The sequence below is a fragment of the Lutra lutra genome, chromosome 4, assembly GCF_902655055.1.
Source record: "Lutra lutra chromosome 4, mLutLut1.2, whole genome shotgun sequence".
Taxonomy (NCBI): Eukaryota; Metazoa; Chordata; class Mammalia; order Carnivora; family Mustelidae; genus Lutra; species Lutra lutra.
Window position 1 is genome coordinate 60,491,932 of NC_062281.1, and position 18,165 is coordinate 60,510,096.

Genomic DNA, 18,165 nt, shown 5'->3' on the forward strand with positions numbered 1-18,165 from the left:
GTAGGCAGAGAGGCAGACAGATAGAGAGAGAGGTGGAAGCAGGCTCCCTGCAGAGCACAGAGCCCGATGTGGGGCTCGATCCCAGGACACTGGGACCATGACCTGAGCCGAAGGCAGAGGCTTTAACCCACTGAACCACCCAGGTGCCCCTGGACCCTTGGTTTTTGACTCAAGTCATCATCTCAAGGTCCTGAGATCAAACCCTGCATTGGGGTTGAGCCCAGAGCTGCCCGAGACCCTTCCTTTCCCTTCCCCTCTGTTCTTTCTCCTGCTCTCACTAGCTCATCACTCAATCAAACAAATCAAATCAACTTTTAAAGAACACTAGGAAGTCCTCTGATTTTCCTTGGAATAATCATTGTGCATAGTAGATGTCAGGGATAAAAGGGGATGTTGATGGCTAGCAAAGACCCAGTTTGTTAGGAGAACACGTTTTCGTTTTTACTTTGTTTTTAATGCAGCTTATGCATTATATTTAATTTACCTGTGTCCTGGTTCTGATGTCAGGAAAGTACTACTGTTTTTGCATATGTAATGCCATTTATCTTTGCAACACTTTGAGATGAGTATCCTTTTGTAATGAGCTTTTGTTTTAAATGTGTGTTTTAGAATTGAAATAGTTAAAACAAGTAAACAATAGTTTTACTTTTTACAAAAGTAAAACAGCTTACTCATGTCCACCACGAAGGGACAGACCTGTGTAATTCACTGTAAAATATTGTTTCTTGGTCATATCTTTTATTATCATGTGTGGTATTCAGCATGCACTTTGAAAATGAATAGCTATCCTTTAGAGGCATGTATGTGTTAGCTGATTGCTTTCAAAGAACAGGGCACATTTATTATACTAATCCATAGTATGTGGGGTGATGACCAGAACCTCAACACTGTATTCTCAATATTAATTCCTTATACTGTACTTAAAGTAATAATTTTTATACCTAAAAAGTTTAAGATGAAAGGAATTGGCCAATTGCTTTAATTAGGATTCTTATGATTAGTCCACTTTTGCTTCAATGTGGCCCATCATCTTTGCCTTATCCTTATTCTACTCCCCTTTTAAAATTTTTATTATTTTTAAATTTTGTTTTATTTTTTTAGAGAACACATACAGGACCAGCAGGGTTGGGCGGGGGGTGGCGGAGAGAGAGAGAGAATCTTAAACAGGCTTAAGATGCAGGGCTCAATGTCAGGATCCTGAGATTAGACCTGAGCTGAAATAGAGAGTTGGATGCGTACTGAGCCACCCTGATGTCCCAGTTTCCCCTTTTTTAAAATTAATTAATTTAATTAATTTATTTTTAAGATCGTTTATTTGAGAGAGCATGAGCAGGGGAGGGGCAGAGTGAGAAATATACTCCCCCCCCCTTTTTTTTTAAAGAGAAGAGATACGGGTACTTGGCTGGCTCAGTCAGTAGAGCGTGTTACTCTCGATCTCAGTATTGTGAGTTCAAGCCCCATGTTGGGCATAGAGCTTACTAATAAGTGAGCAAGAGATTGATTATAATTATAAACAGATGTTTATTCATTATTTTATGTGGAAACAAAGTAGGCTTATAAGAGGCTATAGAAAATCTCTTCTAAGTGAGATACCACCTCACACCAGTCAGAATGGCTAAAATTAACCAGTCAGGAAATGACAGGTGTTGGCGAGGATGCAGAGAAAGGGGAACCCTCCTACACTGTTGGTGGGAATGCAAGCAGATGCAGCCACTCTGGAAAACTTTAGGGAGGTTCCTCAAAAGGTTGAAAATAGAGAAACTACCCTATGATCCAGCAATTGCACTACTGGGTATTTACCCTAAAGATAGAAATGTAGTGATCAGAAGGGGCGTGTGCTCCCGAATGTTTATAGCAGCAATGTCTGCAATAGCCAAACTATGGAAAGAGCCTAGATGTCCATTAACAGATGAATGGATAAAGAAGATGTGAGATAGATAGATAGATAGATAGATAATCATGTGGAATATTATGCAGCCATCAAAAAAACAAAATCTTGCCATTTACAGCAACATGGATGGAACTAGAGGGTATTATGCTAAGCGAAATAAGTCAGTCAGAGAAAGGCAAATATCATAGGATCTCACTGATAGGAGGAATTTGAGAGACAAGACAGAAGCTCATGGGGAAGGAGGGAAAAGTGGGATAGAACAACAGAGAGGGGGACAAAACCATAGGAGACTCTTAATCTCAGGAAACAAACTGAGGGTTGCTGGAGGGGAGGGGGCTGGGTGATGGACCTTGGGGAGGGTATGTGCTATGGTGAGTGCTGTGAATTGTGTAAGACTGATGCGTCACAGACCTGTACCCCTCAAACAAATAATACATTATATGTTAATGAAAAATTTTTTAAAAATCTCTTTTGAGTTTTAGGAAACAACTGAAACGTGAGAGACAAAGGAAAGGCATTATAGAGCCTTGAATAGCCATCAGAGTAAGGGGACTGATGTTAGTTTATCTTTTTTCCTGTTTCGTCTCTAGAATACTGATGAGAAGATAGGTCTAACATCCATGATTCTCTAGTTGTTGTTGATACCTATTCAACCGTTGCTTCTAAAATGATACCAGAAAGGCAGTTCATTAGTTTGATGTTACCTATAAAATCTTTAATCATTGCAAAAATAGTATTTTGGAAAAATAAGGTGGTGTAAATTGAGTAGCAAGAGTACAGGCTTTGGTGTCAGCACACTTGAGTTGGGTTTTCATTTTGTGTTTTCAGACCTGGATTAAAATTTGGCTCTGTCCTTTGCCAGTTGTCTGATTTTGATCTAGTTACTTCACCTGTGAGCATCAGAGAAGGGTGTTAATACCTACTCTTAAATTGTTGGGAGGATGAAGTATGCTGTTGCACATGAATGACTCTTATCCCAGTGCTTGGTATAAAGAAGTCTTCAGTGTTCCCTTTCTCATCCCAGTTGTTATCAGAAGTTTTTAATTTGCTTTTTTTCCCCCCCTGTTCTAGGTGGATTGTAGACATGGAAGGTGCACCAGGTACCTTATATGAAGGGGAAAAATTTCAACTTCTATTTAAGTTTAGTAGTCGATATCCCTTTGACTCTCCTCAGGTAACTGCCTTATTTTTTAACATTTTATTGTATTTTTAGATTATAGCAAAACACTAAATTAGTGACTTTTGACTAAATACAAACTTATAAAGATATCCATTGTAATTATGTTGAATAGATTTGTTCCTTATGTTATCTGTAACATAATCAAAATTTTATGAACATTTACTTTATTGAGATTAGAGCTTTGCCACTTTTATACTCTGAGAACTTAACATTGTTTTTTATGAATAGATGTTAGCAGAAAAGGGGTTGGAACTCTAACCCAGGCCCATGCGGTGTGGGAGAACTTAGCATTTGGAATAACTGGAGGCACTTATTCCTAGATAAGATGATCGAATGATACTGTGAGGGGGGCAAGTGATTTGTTGAAAGGAACACTTCTTTGATTTTGCATTGACATGCTGTCCTTGCAGTCTTTTAGTACCATAAAGATAGAATATATTACAAGATGTTAAATATCTAAACATAAGCCCTAAGTCTGATCATTATAATTTGAGGCACAGTTAGTTTACATAATGGGTTAATACTCAGACAAGGGATAATGATGATAGAAGAACTTTTTTTGAGAGCCGTTTAACTGTGGTGAATGATTAATCTTTGGAAGTTAGAGAAAAGGAGATTCTAGGATGACTTCCAGACTTCTGACTTGGTGAGATGGGTAAATGAGTTACTAGTGGCAAAATGATAAGACTTAATGCCAACTCAGTGTAGTACTGCTAGTTAATGAGGTTCTGAATAGTGAAACTTCTCAAATACCTAAAACTTGTGAAGTGCTAAAATCATTATTTTGGAGGAAAATCCTATTTCATTGCCACTTTAAATAGAATATATACCAAGGAGTGTAGGAGTAGAGATGGAGGTCACTTATTGTAATATGCTATAAATACAAGAAATTGTTTTAATAGAGGCACAGAATTAAATGGAAATGGATTCCTTGAGTTCTGCATTTTTTGTGCGAGCAGAAAATAAGATTAGGAAACCCATTTTTATCATTTTCATAAGATAAAGCTTACGGTTATGTATTGTTATGACCTCTAGGCCTCTCTATTAAGCATGTGTAGATTATGATAAGAAACCAAAGCAAACATCTTCCTTTTCTCTAGGAAATGATCTTCACATTTTGTAGCCTTTTGACTTACCAGCATCATTTAAGATAGTTAATCCTTGAAGGCAGTGGTATCTCCTTGTCACCTTCAACCTGTTCTTCTATACTTCAGCTAAGTTTTTTGAAGGGTTACAAAGGAAGAATGTGACTCACCAACTTCAAACTGTTGACTGGGGGGATATTGGAGAAGGCTTACTCCGGGAGCCCACAGATTTTTCATCAGAGGAAAATAGTATTTCAATAAACATGAACCAAATCAAGTGTCCTCTAAATTCTTTCCTTAGTATTTTAAATCTAAATCAAATACCAAACTATGGAGCATCATTTGAATTTCATCTTGAATATTTCTGTGAGAGCGTTTGTAATGGATTCTGTCATCTTATCTCAAATTCTTTTTTTTCCTTCCCTATTTTGACTTCTGGCCTCTCTTCTGAATCTTCTGATTTTGGTGTTCTCTGTGTTCTTTATTCAGCATCCCCTTGTTCTTCTCTCTCTTTTTCTTTAACGTCTTTAACCATCTTAAGCAGCTAACTCCCAGATCTACAGTTCTGTGTAGATCTTTTCTTTCTGAGGTTTAATTTCACACCACTGTTGGATATCACTACTTGAATTCCTCCAGATGTCTCAAATTTAACACATCTAAACTCAATCTTTTCCAGTAACAAAATAAGAAAAAAAAATTTTTTTCTTGAGTTATTGTCCACCTGTCTGCTTGCATTGAAATTCTTCCCTTCCCCTCACTGTTAAATGCAGCTGTTCACATCCTTTTGCAGTGCTTAAGTCAGTCCACTCTTATCTACTTGTTTTTTTTTTTTCCCAAAGAATATTTGAAAACTTTATTTTCTCAAATGAGCACCAACACAGATTGAAAATATGACAGAAACAATGCACTTTTCTCTAATACTGAACCACTATGTACAAATACAGGAAAAGGTGAAGACAAATTATTTGAAAATAATTATCTTTGTTATTGAAGCAAAGTGACCTGAAAAACGCCACAAGGGGAAAAAAAATAGGGAAAATAACAAAACCCAAACCCAACAAATACAGTTTGTAAACACAAGCATAAATAGACAGATTCCGTACTTAAAGATCGTCTCTGCAGGTTGAAAAGGGAACCGACTCTCACTTTCACCAAAATGTTATATAAAAACATACAGGCAGATTGAATTGGGTGATGGGAATAGTTTGTTTCTTCTTGGCTTTACCTTTCACTGCTGGCAGATTTCATGACTGTATTTTTCTTGGGAAAATGAAACATCTCTCTCCTCTACCTTGACCACTAGCATGTTTCCTCATGCAAGGCAGACTCTGTTAAAATATGTTAAGTTGATTGTGTTCAAGATTTGATTTCCCAGCCTCTTCCTGAACCTGAGGCAGTATGGCCTTAAAATAAAATAAACTGTTTACTTACAAGGTATGTGTATTATTTTACCGATGTTCTTTCAACCCAAACCAGACATGGCTTCTACAACAGTAGAAGTAGAAGAAGACAGTAGAAGACTACTGTCAGTGCTGTAGTCCAAGTTTCTTTCTATCATGTGGACTAATACATAATAGCCTTTAGTTCTTTCCGCTCCTAGCCATCTGTTCACAGTGCTGTTAGATTTCCCTGAAGGTGCAGTTGCATCATTGATTTGCACAGACACACAATGCCACCATCACCACCACAACTATCCCTATCTCCTCCTTAAAACCTCTAATGCTTCCTTATTTTCTGCAGTGTCAAGTCTGAAAATGCTTTAGCTTTTCATGTAAGTTCAAACTTAACCATTTCATCCACACATTACCTCCATGCCTTCTACTATGTAGTTATATTTGTATTATACTTTCTTTTTTAATTTTTATTATTTTTTTTAAAGATTTTATTTATTTATTTGTCAGAAAGAGAGAGAGCACAGGCAGACAGAGTGGCAGGCAGAGGCAGAGGGAGAAGCAGGCTCCCCACAGAACAAGGAGCCCGATGTGGGACTCGATCCCAAGACGCTGGGATCATGTCCTGAGCCGAAGGCAGCTGCTTAACCAACTGAGCCACCCAGGCGTCCCCTGTATTATACTTTTTAATGTTACTTCCATTTTTATTTTATCTTGTAACGGCTCTAACGAAGTGGTTAGGGATTCATCCTTGTAAGTGAAGAAATTAAAGATTTAGAAGTAAAGTGTCTTGTTCGTAGTTTAAAAGCTAGCTAATAGGATAGTCAGGACTCAAACCCAAGTTACTCCTTTCCATACTGTCCAATTACAGGTGAGTACCAGAATGGGGAAAATGCTTATTTATCCAGACAGTATTGTTATCTCTAAAAGTGAAAGATAATATGTAGTAGGATAACTTTGAAAGCTCTGGGGCAGGGACGCCTGGGTGGCTCAGTTGGTTAAGCAGCTGCCTTCTGCTCAGGTCATGATCCCAGCGTCCTGGGATCGAGTCCCGTATCGGGCTCCTTGCTTGGCAGGGAGCCTGCTTCTCCCTCTGCCTCTGCCTGCCATTCTGTCTGCTTGCTCTCGCTCTCTCTCTGACAAATAAAAAGAAAGCTCTGGGGCAGTTGTTGCCAATCTTTTAGAATAGATTTTATATCACTTTTTAACATCACTCATGTCACAGAAGTTGTATATACTAGTATCCATGATTGAGAAAATGACAGAGCTGCTCTAAGTCTACTAATACTTTTTTAATTTTATTAATCAAGAATCTCTATGATTATAAAATAATGGTAATGGTCTAGCAATTAGTTCCTTGTTGTACATACAGATTTTGAGATTTTTTTCCAATAACTGAAACTTTCCAGAGATCCATTGCTCTGAGGAAGTGATTAGACCACTCAAGGGCAGTAAAATTCCTCATTCACCAAAAATTTTATTTGATGAGACCCAGCAGCATTGGCACTTGTTAGAAAATTATTCTTTGATCTTCCTATGCAATAAAGCAGTATTAAATTTACCACTACTTACAAGAGTAGAATTTGGGGGAAATAACCCTAAAATAAACCAGTCTCATTGTGAACTCATTACTTCTGTATCAGTAAGTTAGATCTGTAAGACCATAATAAACTTCATAGTTTGCTGGGTTTTCTTTTCCCTACTAGTTGTAATTAATTTTTCATGTATCTCACTTTACAGTGAAAAAGCTACCTATCTAAAACAAGGTGTTTGGCTGATTCATTTGCTTTAAAAGAAACAATAATGACAGCAAGACCTTTTAATATTGGGAAAAGAGATGAGGCACTTTTCCATCACTGTTTTCTACTAATGTACACTTACCATCAGCCATATAGAAATACTGTCTTTCTATATTATATTCTGTTTTCCTATTCAAGGATACAGGTAAATGATTCGCTGATTTAATGCATAGTATAAGTGAATTCTGTATCAAATACTGTGCTCTGTACTTTAGAAACAAAAAAGAGTACAGAAATTAAAAGGTGTTGGGCCTGCCTTTAATAATTGGTTTAGTATTTGGATAGGCAGATGTGGATTCATTCACTCTGTAAGTATTTATCTAGCACATGTCATAGAACAGACCTGTACTATGTGTTGGCAGTAGTAGTGAAGAAAATCAAATACAAAACCTCCTTAGGTGGAGTTTGCATTCTTGTAGAAAGAGACAATAAATAATAAGCAAAACATAAAGTATGGAAGATGGTGGAAAAAAAGGGGGATTGAGGATATTACAGCATTGGATAGAACCATCAGGAAAGTTTCACTGAGAAGGTGACTTTGGAGCAGAAATCTGAAAATGCAAAGCCTGTGAACCTGGAGCACATGTGACAGGTCCCTGGAGTGTATACAAACGAGGGGGAATCAGGGGCATAGGTCTGAGAGATAATTTGGGCTGGAGGATCCGTCATGGATTGTATAGCCCAGTATAAGAGTTTTGTTTTCACTCAGAATGGGATGAAAAACCTTTGAATTTTGAGCAGAGGAATGACACGATCCTACCTTAAATTAAAAGGTAGAATTTGACTGCTGTGTGGCGCATTGACTGTTGGGTGTATAAGGGTACAGGGAGACCAGACAACTTGCAGTAATCCAGGTGAGGGGTTGATGGTGACTTGCACCAGAAAGTAGTAGTGGAGGTTGTGGAAGATGGCCATATTTTGGACTTACTTTATTTTACTTTATTATTATTTTTTTAAGATTTACTCATTTGAGGAAGAGAGCTCAAGCGGGTGTAAGAGGCAGAGAGAGAGTCCTCAAGCAGACTCCCCACTGAGCAGGGATCCCAGGACCCTGAGATCATGACTTGAGCCAAAATCAAGAGCTGGTCTTTAGCTAACTGAGCCATCCAGGGGCCCTGGACCTGTTTTAAAGGTTAAGCCAGCAGGATTTGCTAATGAATTGATAAGAAATGTGAGCGAGAGAAAGGAGTCAGGGAAGACTCCACAACTTTTGGCCTGTGAAACTGTATGCACTATAAGTTGAAGTATAAATTATATGCTTTGGGAGCAAAAGAGAAAGCAATGACTGGTTTAGAATAGAATGAGGGGTCAAAGAGAAACCTGTTTGTACTGGGACTTAAATCAGAAGAAGAGTTTATGTCAGAAGTGGAACAAAGACATGGCTTCTCCTGAGACTTATGAGCAAATGTAGTTTTATGTATAAATAAATGGAGGGCTACAGCAGGAGATGAGAAAGAAAGGATGTTTTGGGGCTTATCCAATAGAGTCTTGCAGTGTAAAGGATTTGAAGATTTATCTCAAAGGAATTGGGAGGTATAGTCACCTCTCCTTCCAAACTGTGAAGTGTTCAAGTTTAGTGTCTTTACCGTTTTGCTTCTTTTCCTTTCTACTTCCTCCCTCACATTAGCAGCTCTTCCCTTCCAGATATCTTTGGCCTTTAAACCCCCTTCCTCTGTCAGAACATCCCATTTGAATGCAATAAAATTGAAACACATTATCTTGTAAATGTCCTGGTTATACTTTATTTTTAAGCTTTTCAACTCTAATTTTTGTTGAAGATATTTTAGGCATTTTAGAAATAGGTGAGGAAGTTTTTTTGTTGTTGTTTTTTAGGGGAAAGAGGATACTGTACTTCGTCTTGAAACCGTATCAATGCTAAAAGTGCTGCTGAAAATATACTTACCTTGTTTACAAAGCTTTAGAAACACTGGTGCAGGAGAGTAGCTGCTTTCTCCTCACCCTTATTTCCCTTCCTATTCATGCCCCCTTAACCCAGACCCTTTGGTTCTGTTGCTCAGTACTCCTTCATTGCAGAGATCCAGAACCTATTTTCATAGTGTTCTCATCCTTTTATTTGTGGTGTCATTTTCCTTGCTCTTTCATGTGATGGTGGTTAAGCTTTCCAAAGTCTTTAACCATTTTTATTGCCTTAAATTGTCTAGCATCTAGAACACCTGATGAGGAGAAAGGGAACAGTGAACCCTGTTCGTTGAAGCCTTGGGGGTAAAGCAAAGGGAAGATAAAGGAGAAGACTGGTAGGCTAGAAGAACACAGCATATAAAGGAGAGAGAATGGTTACCATCCAAGGCACCCAAATTTAGTTTCATTGTATCCAGGAATTTTGACTTTGTAATACTTGTACAATTGCATAAGGGTAATAAGGGTAATTATGGAAGACAAAAAAAAAAACTATTAATATTGATGCTACTAATACATGTTAAGTGACTAAAAGGGGAAAATTGGATTAAAAACTATGCTAAAACTCCAGTCCCTAGTTACTTTTGTCAAATATTTACCATTTATGCTAGATTGCCTATATCATATATTATTAATAATTAGATATCTGATCATAACAAATTCTGCTTACATGTTCAGTTTTTATAGTTTGCCCATTAAGTATTGCCATCTGCTTATACTTTTAATAAGAGAAAGCATTCCCTTATATTGTTCCTGGTATCCGTTTTGTATATTGGCTTTTATATTTTATAGCTTATTCATACTGCTTATTCTTATAATATGTGTTTTGACCCAGTTTCATGCCACATTAGGTGTCTCACTTTCTAATTAGTTGCAGAACACTAGTCTGAACATAGTAGTATGCCTTCCTTGTGGTCAGATCTCAGTATTGGGTCATTCAGTATTGAGCTTGATTGGAAATCCTATGTACTCATAAATATGAATTTCATATTAGAAACAGTTACCTAAGCTCCATCCTCTGTTTTGTGTCATCATTGGTGGCTTTCATTCTCAAATTAGTAATTTTGTGAGACACTGTATTGGTACCAAAAGTTACCCAGAGGTTGGCTTGCTTAAAACTTAATGTTGGATGTGGGATATGCTTACTTAACTCCAAAATTATGATACGGGGCATAGTTTTTCTTAAGTCTCACTTGCTCTTGAAAATATGCCATACTAATAGAGAGATATTTGGAAATTTAGATTCGTCTGAATACTGTTTCTAATGCAGACTCTGAACTTCAGGTGTGATTCACATGCATTAGCTTGGAAATATGCTGTACTGATAAGGAGATGTTTGGAAATTTAGATTCATCTGAATACTGCTTCAAATGCAGACTCTGGGGGCGCCTGGGTGGCTCAGTGGGTTGAAGCCTCTGTCTTTGGCTCGGGTCATGATCCCAGGGTCCTGAGATCGAGCCCCGCATCGGGCTCTCTGCTCAGCAGGGAGCCTGCTTCCTCCTCTCTCTCTCTCTGCCTGCCTCTCTGCCTACCTGTGATCTCTGTCTGTCAAATAAATAAATAAAATCTTTAAAAAAAAAAAATGCAGACTCTGAACTTCAGTCTCTTCAAATGCAGAGTCTGAACTTCAGGATCTAAAATCCTTTTCTAGGGCGCCTGGGTGGCTCAGTGGGTTAAGCCGCTGCCTTCGGCTCAGGTCATGATCTCAGGGTCCTGGGATCGAGTCCCACATCGGGCTCTCTCTCAGCGGGAAGCCTGCTTCCCTCTCTCTCTCTGCCTGCCTCTCTCCGTCTACTTGTGATCTCTCTCTGTCAAATAAATAAATAAAATCTTAAAAAAAAAAAATAAAATAAAATCCTTTTCTAAAATTGTGGCTTTTTTTTTTTTTTTTTTTCGTAAAACAGCTTATTCTTTAAAATCTGTAGTTCCATTTTATTGTTTGGTTTATGAGTGTGTATAGTTCTCTGGTTGTTAACTGTTGATATGACTAAGTTTGAATTTGAATAAATGATTTTAAAAAATAAATAATTCTAAAAATAAAGAAATTAGCAAAGTTCTTATTTATTCCTTTTGGTTTCAAATTCATGGTATTCAGTTGTCTTGTTAAATCTGAGTTTATTGGCTACTTGGGACTCCCCCCAAAAAGTTTTTTAATTTTGAAAACAGCTAACCATCTCTTAGGCTTTCAGAACTGCTTGGCTGTATTAAAGTAACTGAATGTCCCATTTCCTCCTTTGGATTGTACCATGTGTTAAATAAATGAGGACGGTTAAGAGCATGATCTTGAAGAAGTTCAGCCTTGGTTACTTTCGCATCACATGCCAAAGAACCAGAATTGCAGAGTTTACATCAAAACTGTGGAAACTGCTTACCAGCCTTTTTACATGAATAAACTTTGAAAAAAGTTTTTTCTTTTATTTCAGGAATTCATCTCTGACATGTAAACTCAGCCTTTCTGTGTTTAGACAAACTTCTAAAATTCTGTATCTGGCAGGTTAGGCCCTAGGGGTTACCTATAATATGTGCAGCAAATTGATTCCCCTATTTGGTTGCTGAAAGTTTCAGGCTGGCTATATTTACCCTGCATGCAGCATGTTAAAAAGCCCCCAGCTTCCCCCTCCCCCTTTCCTTTGCTTTTCGTTTTTAAGGTTTACTGAGATCTGATTTCTTTTTATTTCAGTCCCCTCAACCTTCAAAGCTGTTTCTGTCTTGATTTCTGGCTCTCTTCGTTGCTTATCAGTGTCTGCTGCTCCTGCTGTAGGTGTCTTCTACTGCTTTCCATCCCTTTTCCTTGCTCCTGATTTCCTTTTGATTCATGGGTACTTCTTGGTTCTCAAGTCAAGTGATTTAGTTTATAATCTGTTCTCTCCAAGAGCGCTCATTGCTTTCCTTCTGCTTTGTGAATTGGCTAGCCAGAGCATGTTGTGATAACCTTTGTATTTTACTGTCTGTGTATTTTCCTTGGTGGTTGCTGATGCACTGATTAATTTTTGCCAAAGAAGGTAACTTGGCAATTCTTCATTTTTTGGCACTTTCAGAGCACTATTCTATGTGACTTTTTAAAAAGGAAATCTGACTGGAAAAGAATACCCTTAAAAAGTATTTGTGACCAGGAGATAAGTTCGTTGGGCATTGTTTGTATTCTTAATGAAAATATCCTTTGGTCAAATGGAATTTGTGGCTGAATGAATACCCCAGCGCAGATGCATGTTCTGCAAGATTTGTAAACTCCCACTCTAGACATCTATAACACATTGTGGGAATATCAAATATATATAGTAAACTACATGTTTATAAAAAATAAAATTTAGAATAATTGTGGGTAGACTCAAAGTACGGAGCTGCAAGACCATTTAAGCAGTCATTTCCTTTTACAGCGAGCCCCCCCTTTTTTTTTTTTAGCAAAAAGTGATGAAAAGGATACTAGCACTGATAAATAAAATTGAAATAAATGGTAGGCTTCAAACACAGCTGTGCTAAAGTTGGGGATTGGGTAGTCTTCTGTAATCAGGCAGGGCAAGTAACTTGATATCTCTTACTTTGAGACTTATTTTTAGTTTTCAGCTTTATTTTAGCTCTTTTTAGTGGGAATGGAGGGTGCATGACCAAAATTTAAAGAAACAAAATATGCAAGTGTGTAAAGTCATTCCTTTGAGAAAAAAATTCCTTTTGTTTTCTTCTATTAGCTTCAGCCAAGGAAACAAGTTCCATATGTTAGTAGTATGTTTGAAATATTAGGGGACTTCTACATATATGAAAGAGTGATTTGTTAAAATGTAAGTATTTGTGAAATTGTAATGAAGACAGTTTTGTAGCTAGATACTTGAAAATAAAAGCAAAAAACCCACCCATATTAAGTGCTGACATACCTTACTCTAGCCACACTTATTTCACTGGCTGTCTTTTTTGTTCTTATATAAAGGGGAAAATAGGTTATGCCTAGAGCAATAAATACTTCATCAGTTTCTGATATAACTGAAGGTGGGGTTTCTTCTTAGTAAGATTTTGTTGTGTAGTCAAGTGTGAGGGAGTTTTAGGGCTTAGAGAGATACATGTAAGTCTCATTTGGGAACTACTGGTTAATATTTGACGAGCTTTATAAAAATCCAGCCATACCTACTGATTCAGTATCTGTGAAAGTGGAGCTCTTGCATTTATATTTTTACCCACATCTTCAGGTGATTTTTTTTCTTAAGGTCAGGAATTAGTAATTACTATTAACAACAGAGTAAAAATGTTAGATCTTACCACAGAACAAAATACACATAAAGATTGGTGGATTAATTTTTGTATCAAAATAAGTAATTTTTATGAGGTAAAATATAAACAGCCTGAAATATTAGACTTCAGTGTCTTTGTCCTAGTTTGGGCTGTGCTTACACGTTCTTTGAGATGTATGAATTCAGTCTTCTCCCTGTTCAGATGCTTAGGGTAGATATGTTTAAGAAACACTACTATTGGGATACTTAATGAGTTATTAGGGCAAAGGAAGGAATAATAGATTTATTACCTTACAGTTAGTGTGGAGACAAGGTGGAGAAAGGAAAAACTGTTAGAAAAATTGAGTAGAAAAAAAGGCAGAGAAAAACTTGACCCATTCAAACTTTTTTTTGTGTGTAGGCACAGTTATTTGCTGATCAGTAAGTAGTAATGGTATGTATCATAATGGATGAGCAAGTTTAGAGGAGATGGTATATGTAATTATTTCCTTTTGCACATAGCACCTTAGGTGGTAGCATTGTTACAGGTGAAAGGGGTGTTCCTGTCACATATAATTCATATTGTCTCAAAATTGAATACTTTTGTATTCTATATGCAGAGAGCAATGAGTAGAATATGAAAAGACATTCTTATAATTGTCTTTATTGGGCTAAAAATGCATGGTAACTTATAAATTTTTAAAGGGAATTTGTGAAAAATAGCTGAAATAAAAAAACAGATGACCTGGATTTTTTCTCTGTAGTTCCATTCCCTACTTCCTCATTCACACAGTGAACCAGTACTTTGTGGATTGATGAGAATAAACAACAAGCAGTTGTTTATCTTGTTTCTGGCACTTTATTTGTTTTTAATTGGTTTTTAAATAGTAAGTTCTATGGAGAATATTTTATTTCTTGGTAATACAGAATATTTGAGTGTTAATGGAATTTTATTCTTTCTTAGGTCATGTTTACTGGTGAAAATATTCCCGTTCATCCTCATGTTTATAGCAATGGTCATATCTGTTTATCCATTCTAACAGAAGACTGGTCCCCAGCGCTCTCAGTCCAATCAGTTTGTCTTAGCATTATTAGTATGCTTTCCAGCTGCAAAGAAAAGGTAGGACTTCTCAGAATTATTCCAGGTAATATCTCTTTTTTTAGTTTAGGTAGAGAAATTATTTTAATACATAATTTATGTGAAGGAAGATTTAATGCCTTTTATTAAGAAGTTATGGGTAATATGCTTAGTAACAGATTAGAAAATTACTTCGATAATCTTTCATTCCATGTAGAAGTCAGACATTGTTTTATATTTCTTAAACAGAAAATTTCTGCAGATGTTCTCAAATAATTTGAATTTTATTTCTGTAAGCATGCACAAGGTAGAAGTATACAAGAAATTCTCATTTCTAGATTTCACAGTGGAAAGTCCCAAGAGCATGTTTCCCTTCTCCCCTCTGCTGGCCCCCACCCTATCAGCCTCTTTTAGGGAATTTCCCAGGAACCAGAGCTTTTCTATCATACTGATCATCATGATTAGGTTGAAAGAGAAAGGTTAGAGACCAGCAGAATTTTCAGGACATTTCTTCTCATTCCCCTTTATTTATCCACAGATTCTGTCTGATGGAAAGGTAAAAACACCAGAAAGAAAAAATCACTTGAGTTAAATTTAGGATACCCTTTTAAAGTATCTAAATCCTGTGTGCATTTCTGGCCCTCTTGTGGTTTCTGCCTGAGAGTCAATGTGTAGCCATTTTTTTGTTCATGTATTTCTCTATTTTAAATCTTTTTTTTTTTTTTTTTTTGGTCAGAGAGAGAGCAAGAGCGAGAGTGAGTACAAGCAGATAGAGTGGCAGGCAGAGGCAGAGGGAGAAGCAGGCTCCCTGCTGAGCAAGGAGCCCGATGTGGGACTCGATCCCAGGATCTGGGATCATGACCTGAGCCGAAGGCAGCGGCTTAACCCACTGAGCCACCCAGGCGCCCCTGTATTTCTCTATTTTAAAGCCTCTTTTCTTCATGAGGTTTTCCTTTTGTATCGGGTCTAAAGGAGAACAGCTTTACCTTACAGATTAGGGATCTGTGGGGTTATTACAGCTGTTTTTCCCCCCCGCTGTTTTCTTGAAATTGAACTCTCATTTTTACTAAATTAGCATTTAGAGAACTTTAAATTAGTTTTTAGAGAACTTTAAGTAGTTTATTTTTAAATGGTAGGTTATCTAGGCTGAAACACTCTAAGCCATTGTTTGCAAACTGAATTTCTTGAAATGTTAGTTTCATAAGAAGTTTCTTGGTATTAGGTTTAAAAAAACAGGTTCTTTTTGTTCAAAGAAGCATGGGGAAATAATGGTTTAAATTGAATTTTTTAAGTACAGCATTAAGAGCATTAATATGCAATTTATATACCATATAAGAATGTAAGAAACTTCTGTCAGTTAAACTGTGACAGTTAATACATGTTAAAAGGCATGTATCCCCATTCAGGAATATTAAAATGTGCAGAAAAACATACATCATTGAATAGATGAAATAGGGTACAAATTATCTTACTGTAGTGTTTTTTAACTGATTTTGCCTATGAGATTTTCTAGGTTTCATTTTAAGGCTGCACTTGAGCTTTTGTTAACCTCGAGGGCTTTGAAAACAAGTCTTATTTATTGCTTCCATGTTTTCTCTGCTTCTGCCCTCTTCTACCCTCTGCACTTCTACCCTCTACACACTTCTCCCTCTACACACATGTAACTTTTAAATTTTAGGTATAGAGTAGAGCAGTTTGCAGTTAGAAGGACTTCTGTGTCCTCATTAATGTTTAATGTCTTTAGAAAGGTGAAGCAGTAAGTATAGGATTTTAATAAAAAAGTTGAGGTGAACACCAGTGATATGTGCATGTAACTCTTACAGGTGCCTTGTAATGATTAGTGCTTTGTTTACGTTTAGTGTAATGATTTACAATAAATAAATAAATGTAATGACTTACTATTAAAAACTAGAAAATGACTATATTCTCCATCTCCTTTATCCTTTTCTAGTCTTCTCTCATCCCCCTCACATTTCAGTTGTCTACTACTAGTTTTTCCTGCATAGTTAGTATAAGCCTTATTATTCCATTTAAATTATTGGTAAACTATATTATATAATATGAACTAAATTATATTTAACCAAGATAGTAATTTGGAAGCAATTCTGGCAGCATTAGTTCTGTGAAATGCAGTAAAATTCAGTAAATGTTTATTAGGAACCTAGTAAGTACTGTTTCTACTGTGCTAAGTACTAGGTTATAAAGATGAAGAGGAAACTTGTTTTGGAACTGAGGGGATCTAGCTCCAAATAAGCTTTTTAAAGTCTTCTAACTACTCACCAAAAACTCTTTTTTTTTTTTTTTTTAATCTTATATATTCAAAAACTTTTTTAAAACAGGCGAATTTTATTCTGTGGTCAATGTGGTTCTATGAGTTTCACTTTAATATTTGACTTGAATACAAATTTTAATTTTTAGTATAAGTATTTGGGAACTTGGATTTATTCATAATTCTTTGATTCCAATTTTCATTTTCATAGTCAGGCATGTTTCCCTCAATTGAAGGCATTTAAATCCATCATGACAGGTAGATTTCAGTAGATTAAAGATAATTTCTGATATTGAGAAGTCTTTTAGTAATCTACCATTTATTCTTCGTGCCCTTATAATACAGATAGTCCAAACTTTCTAGCTTGTATTCCATTCCTAAAACAATTTTGGTAATCCATCGTTATATATAGTTACTTTATTTTTTTAAGAACCAAATCTCTGTGATCACTTATCAGTTTGGTTATATTCTTAAGCAAATAGAATGAGTGTTTTTTTCTTCCTTAATTTTTTTTCTTTTTTTTTTTTTTTTTTTTTTTTTTGACTATTGGTTGTTGGCTTTGTTTTGTTTGTTTTTGAAGATTGGGTTCTAACCAGTATACAGAGAAAATGAATTTATGAAGTTATTTGTTGCAGTGGTAGCAATTTATTCCACATTAACACAGATTCTGACTTGCAGGACAAACAGCAACAGGTTATCTATTCTTTGAAGTCGTCAGGCATCTAATTTCATGATACTTTTTCAGATATTTTCTCAAACTTTATCAGCAGGGTAATCTTTGGGTAGTTTAACATAAGCTCTACTCTTCCCTTTTCTTAAGTTACTATTAATATTAACTTGTAAGGGCATTATTAGGCTCAATTAAGATCAGAGTTCTGTACGTGAGTTGTAAAAGTGCCAGGTGGACTGCCTGTTTCCCTACCTGCTGTCTAGGCAGTCCTGCTCACCATTGGTTTTTGGTTGGACCTACCTACTAACTTATCTACTAACCTGTGCTCAGTAGCTTTAATACAAATTTGATGTGTTTCCATATTTTTGTAGAGACTCCCAGTATTTTTTTTTTTTTTTTTAATTTGATAGACGGAGATCACAAGTAGTCAGAGAGGCAGGCAGGGAGAGAGAGGAGGAAGCAGGTTCCCTGCTGAGCAGAGAGAGCCCGATGCAGGGCTCCATCCCAGGACCCTGGGATCATGACCTGAGCCGAAGGCAGAGGCTTTAACCCACTGAGCCACCCAGGCACCCCGACTCACATTATTTCTCGTGTCTGGTCAGTACAACAATTTTCAGGAAAATTCCCGTCCAAAATTTGTCTTCATTGTTGTTGGCATCACTATTTCTGCTGTAGCTCCCTTGCAG

The 18,165-nt window shown here is 36.6% G+C and overlaps 1 protein-coding gene across 1 annotated transcript in view; it reads left to right on the plus strand.

The window, feature by feature from the left end:
- The window catches only part of UBE2W (ubiquitin conjugating enzyme E2 W), a 78,624-nt gene that overhangs the window by 45,970 nt on the left and 14,489 nt on the right, over positions 1-18,165 (plus strand). The window contains exons 3-4 of the mRNA XM_047724128.1: positions 2,963-3,065; positions 14,427-14,582. Coding sequence (XP_047580084.1) covers positions 2,963-3,065; positions 14,427-14,582 — 259 coding nt within the window. The remainder of the gene's footprint in view (positions 1-2,962; positions 3,066-14,426; positions 14,583-18,165) is intronic.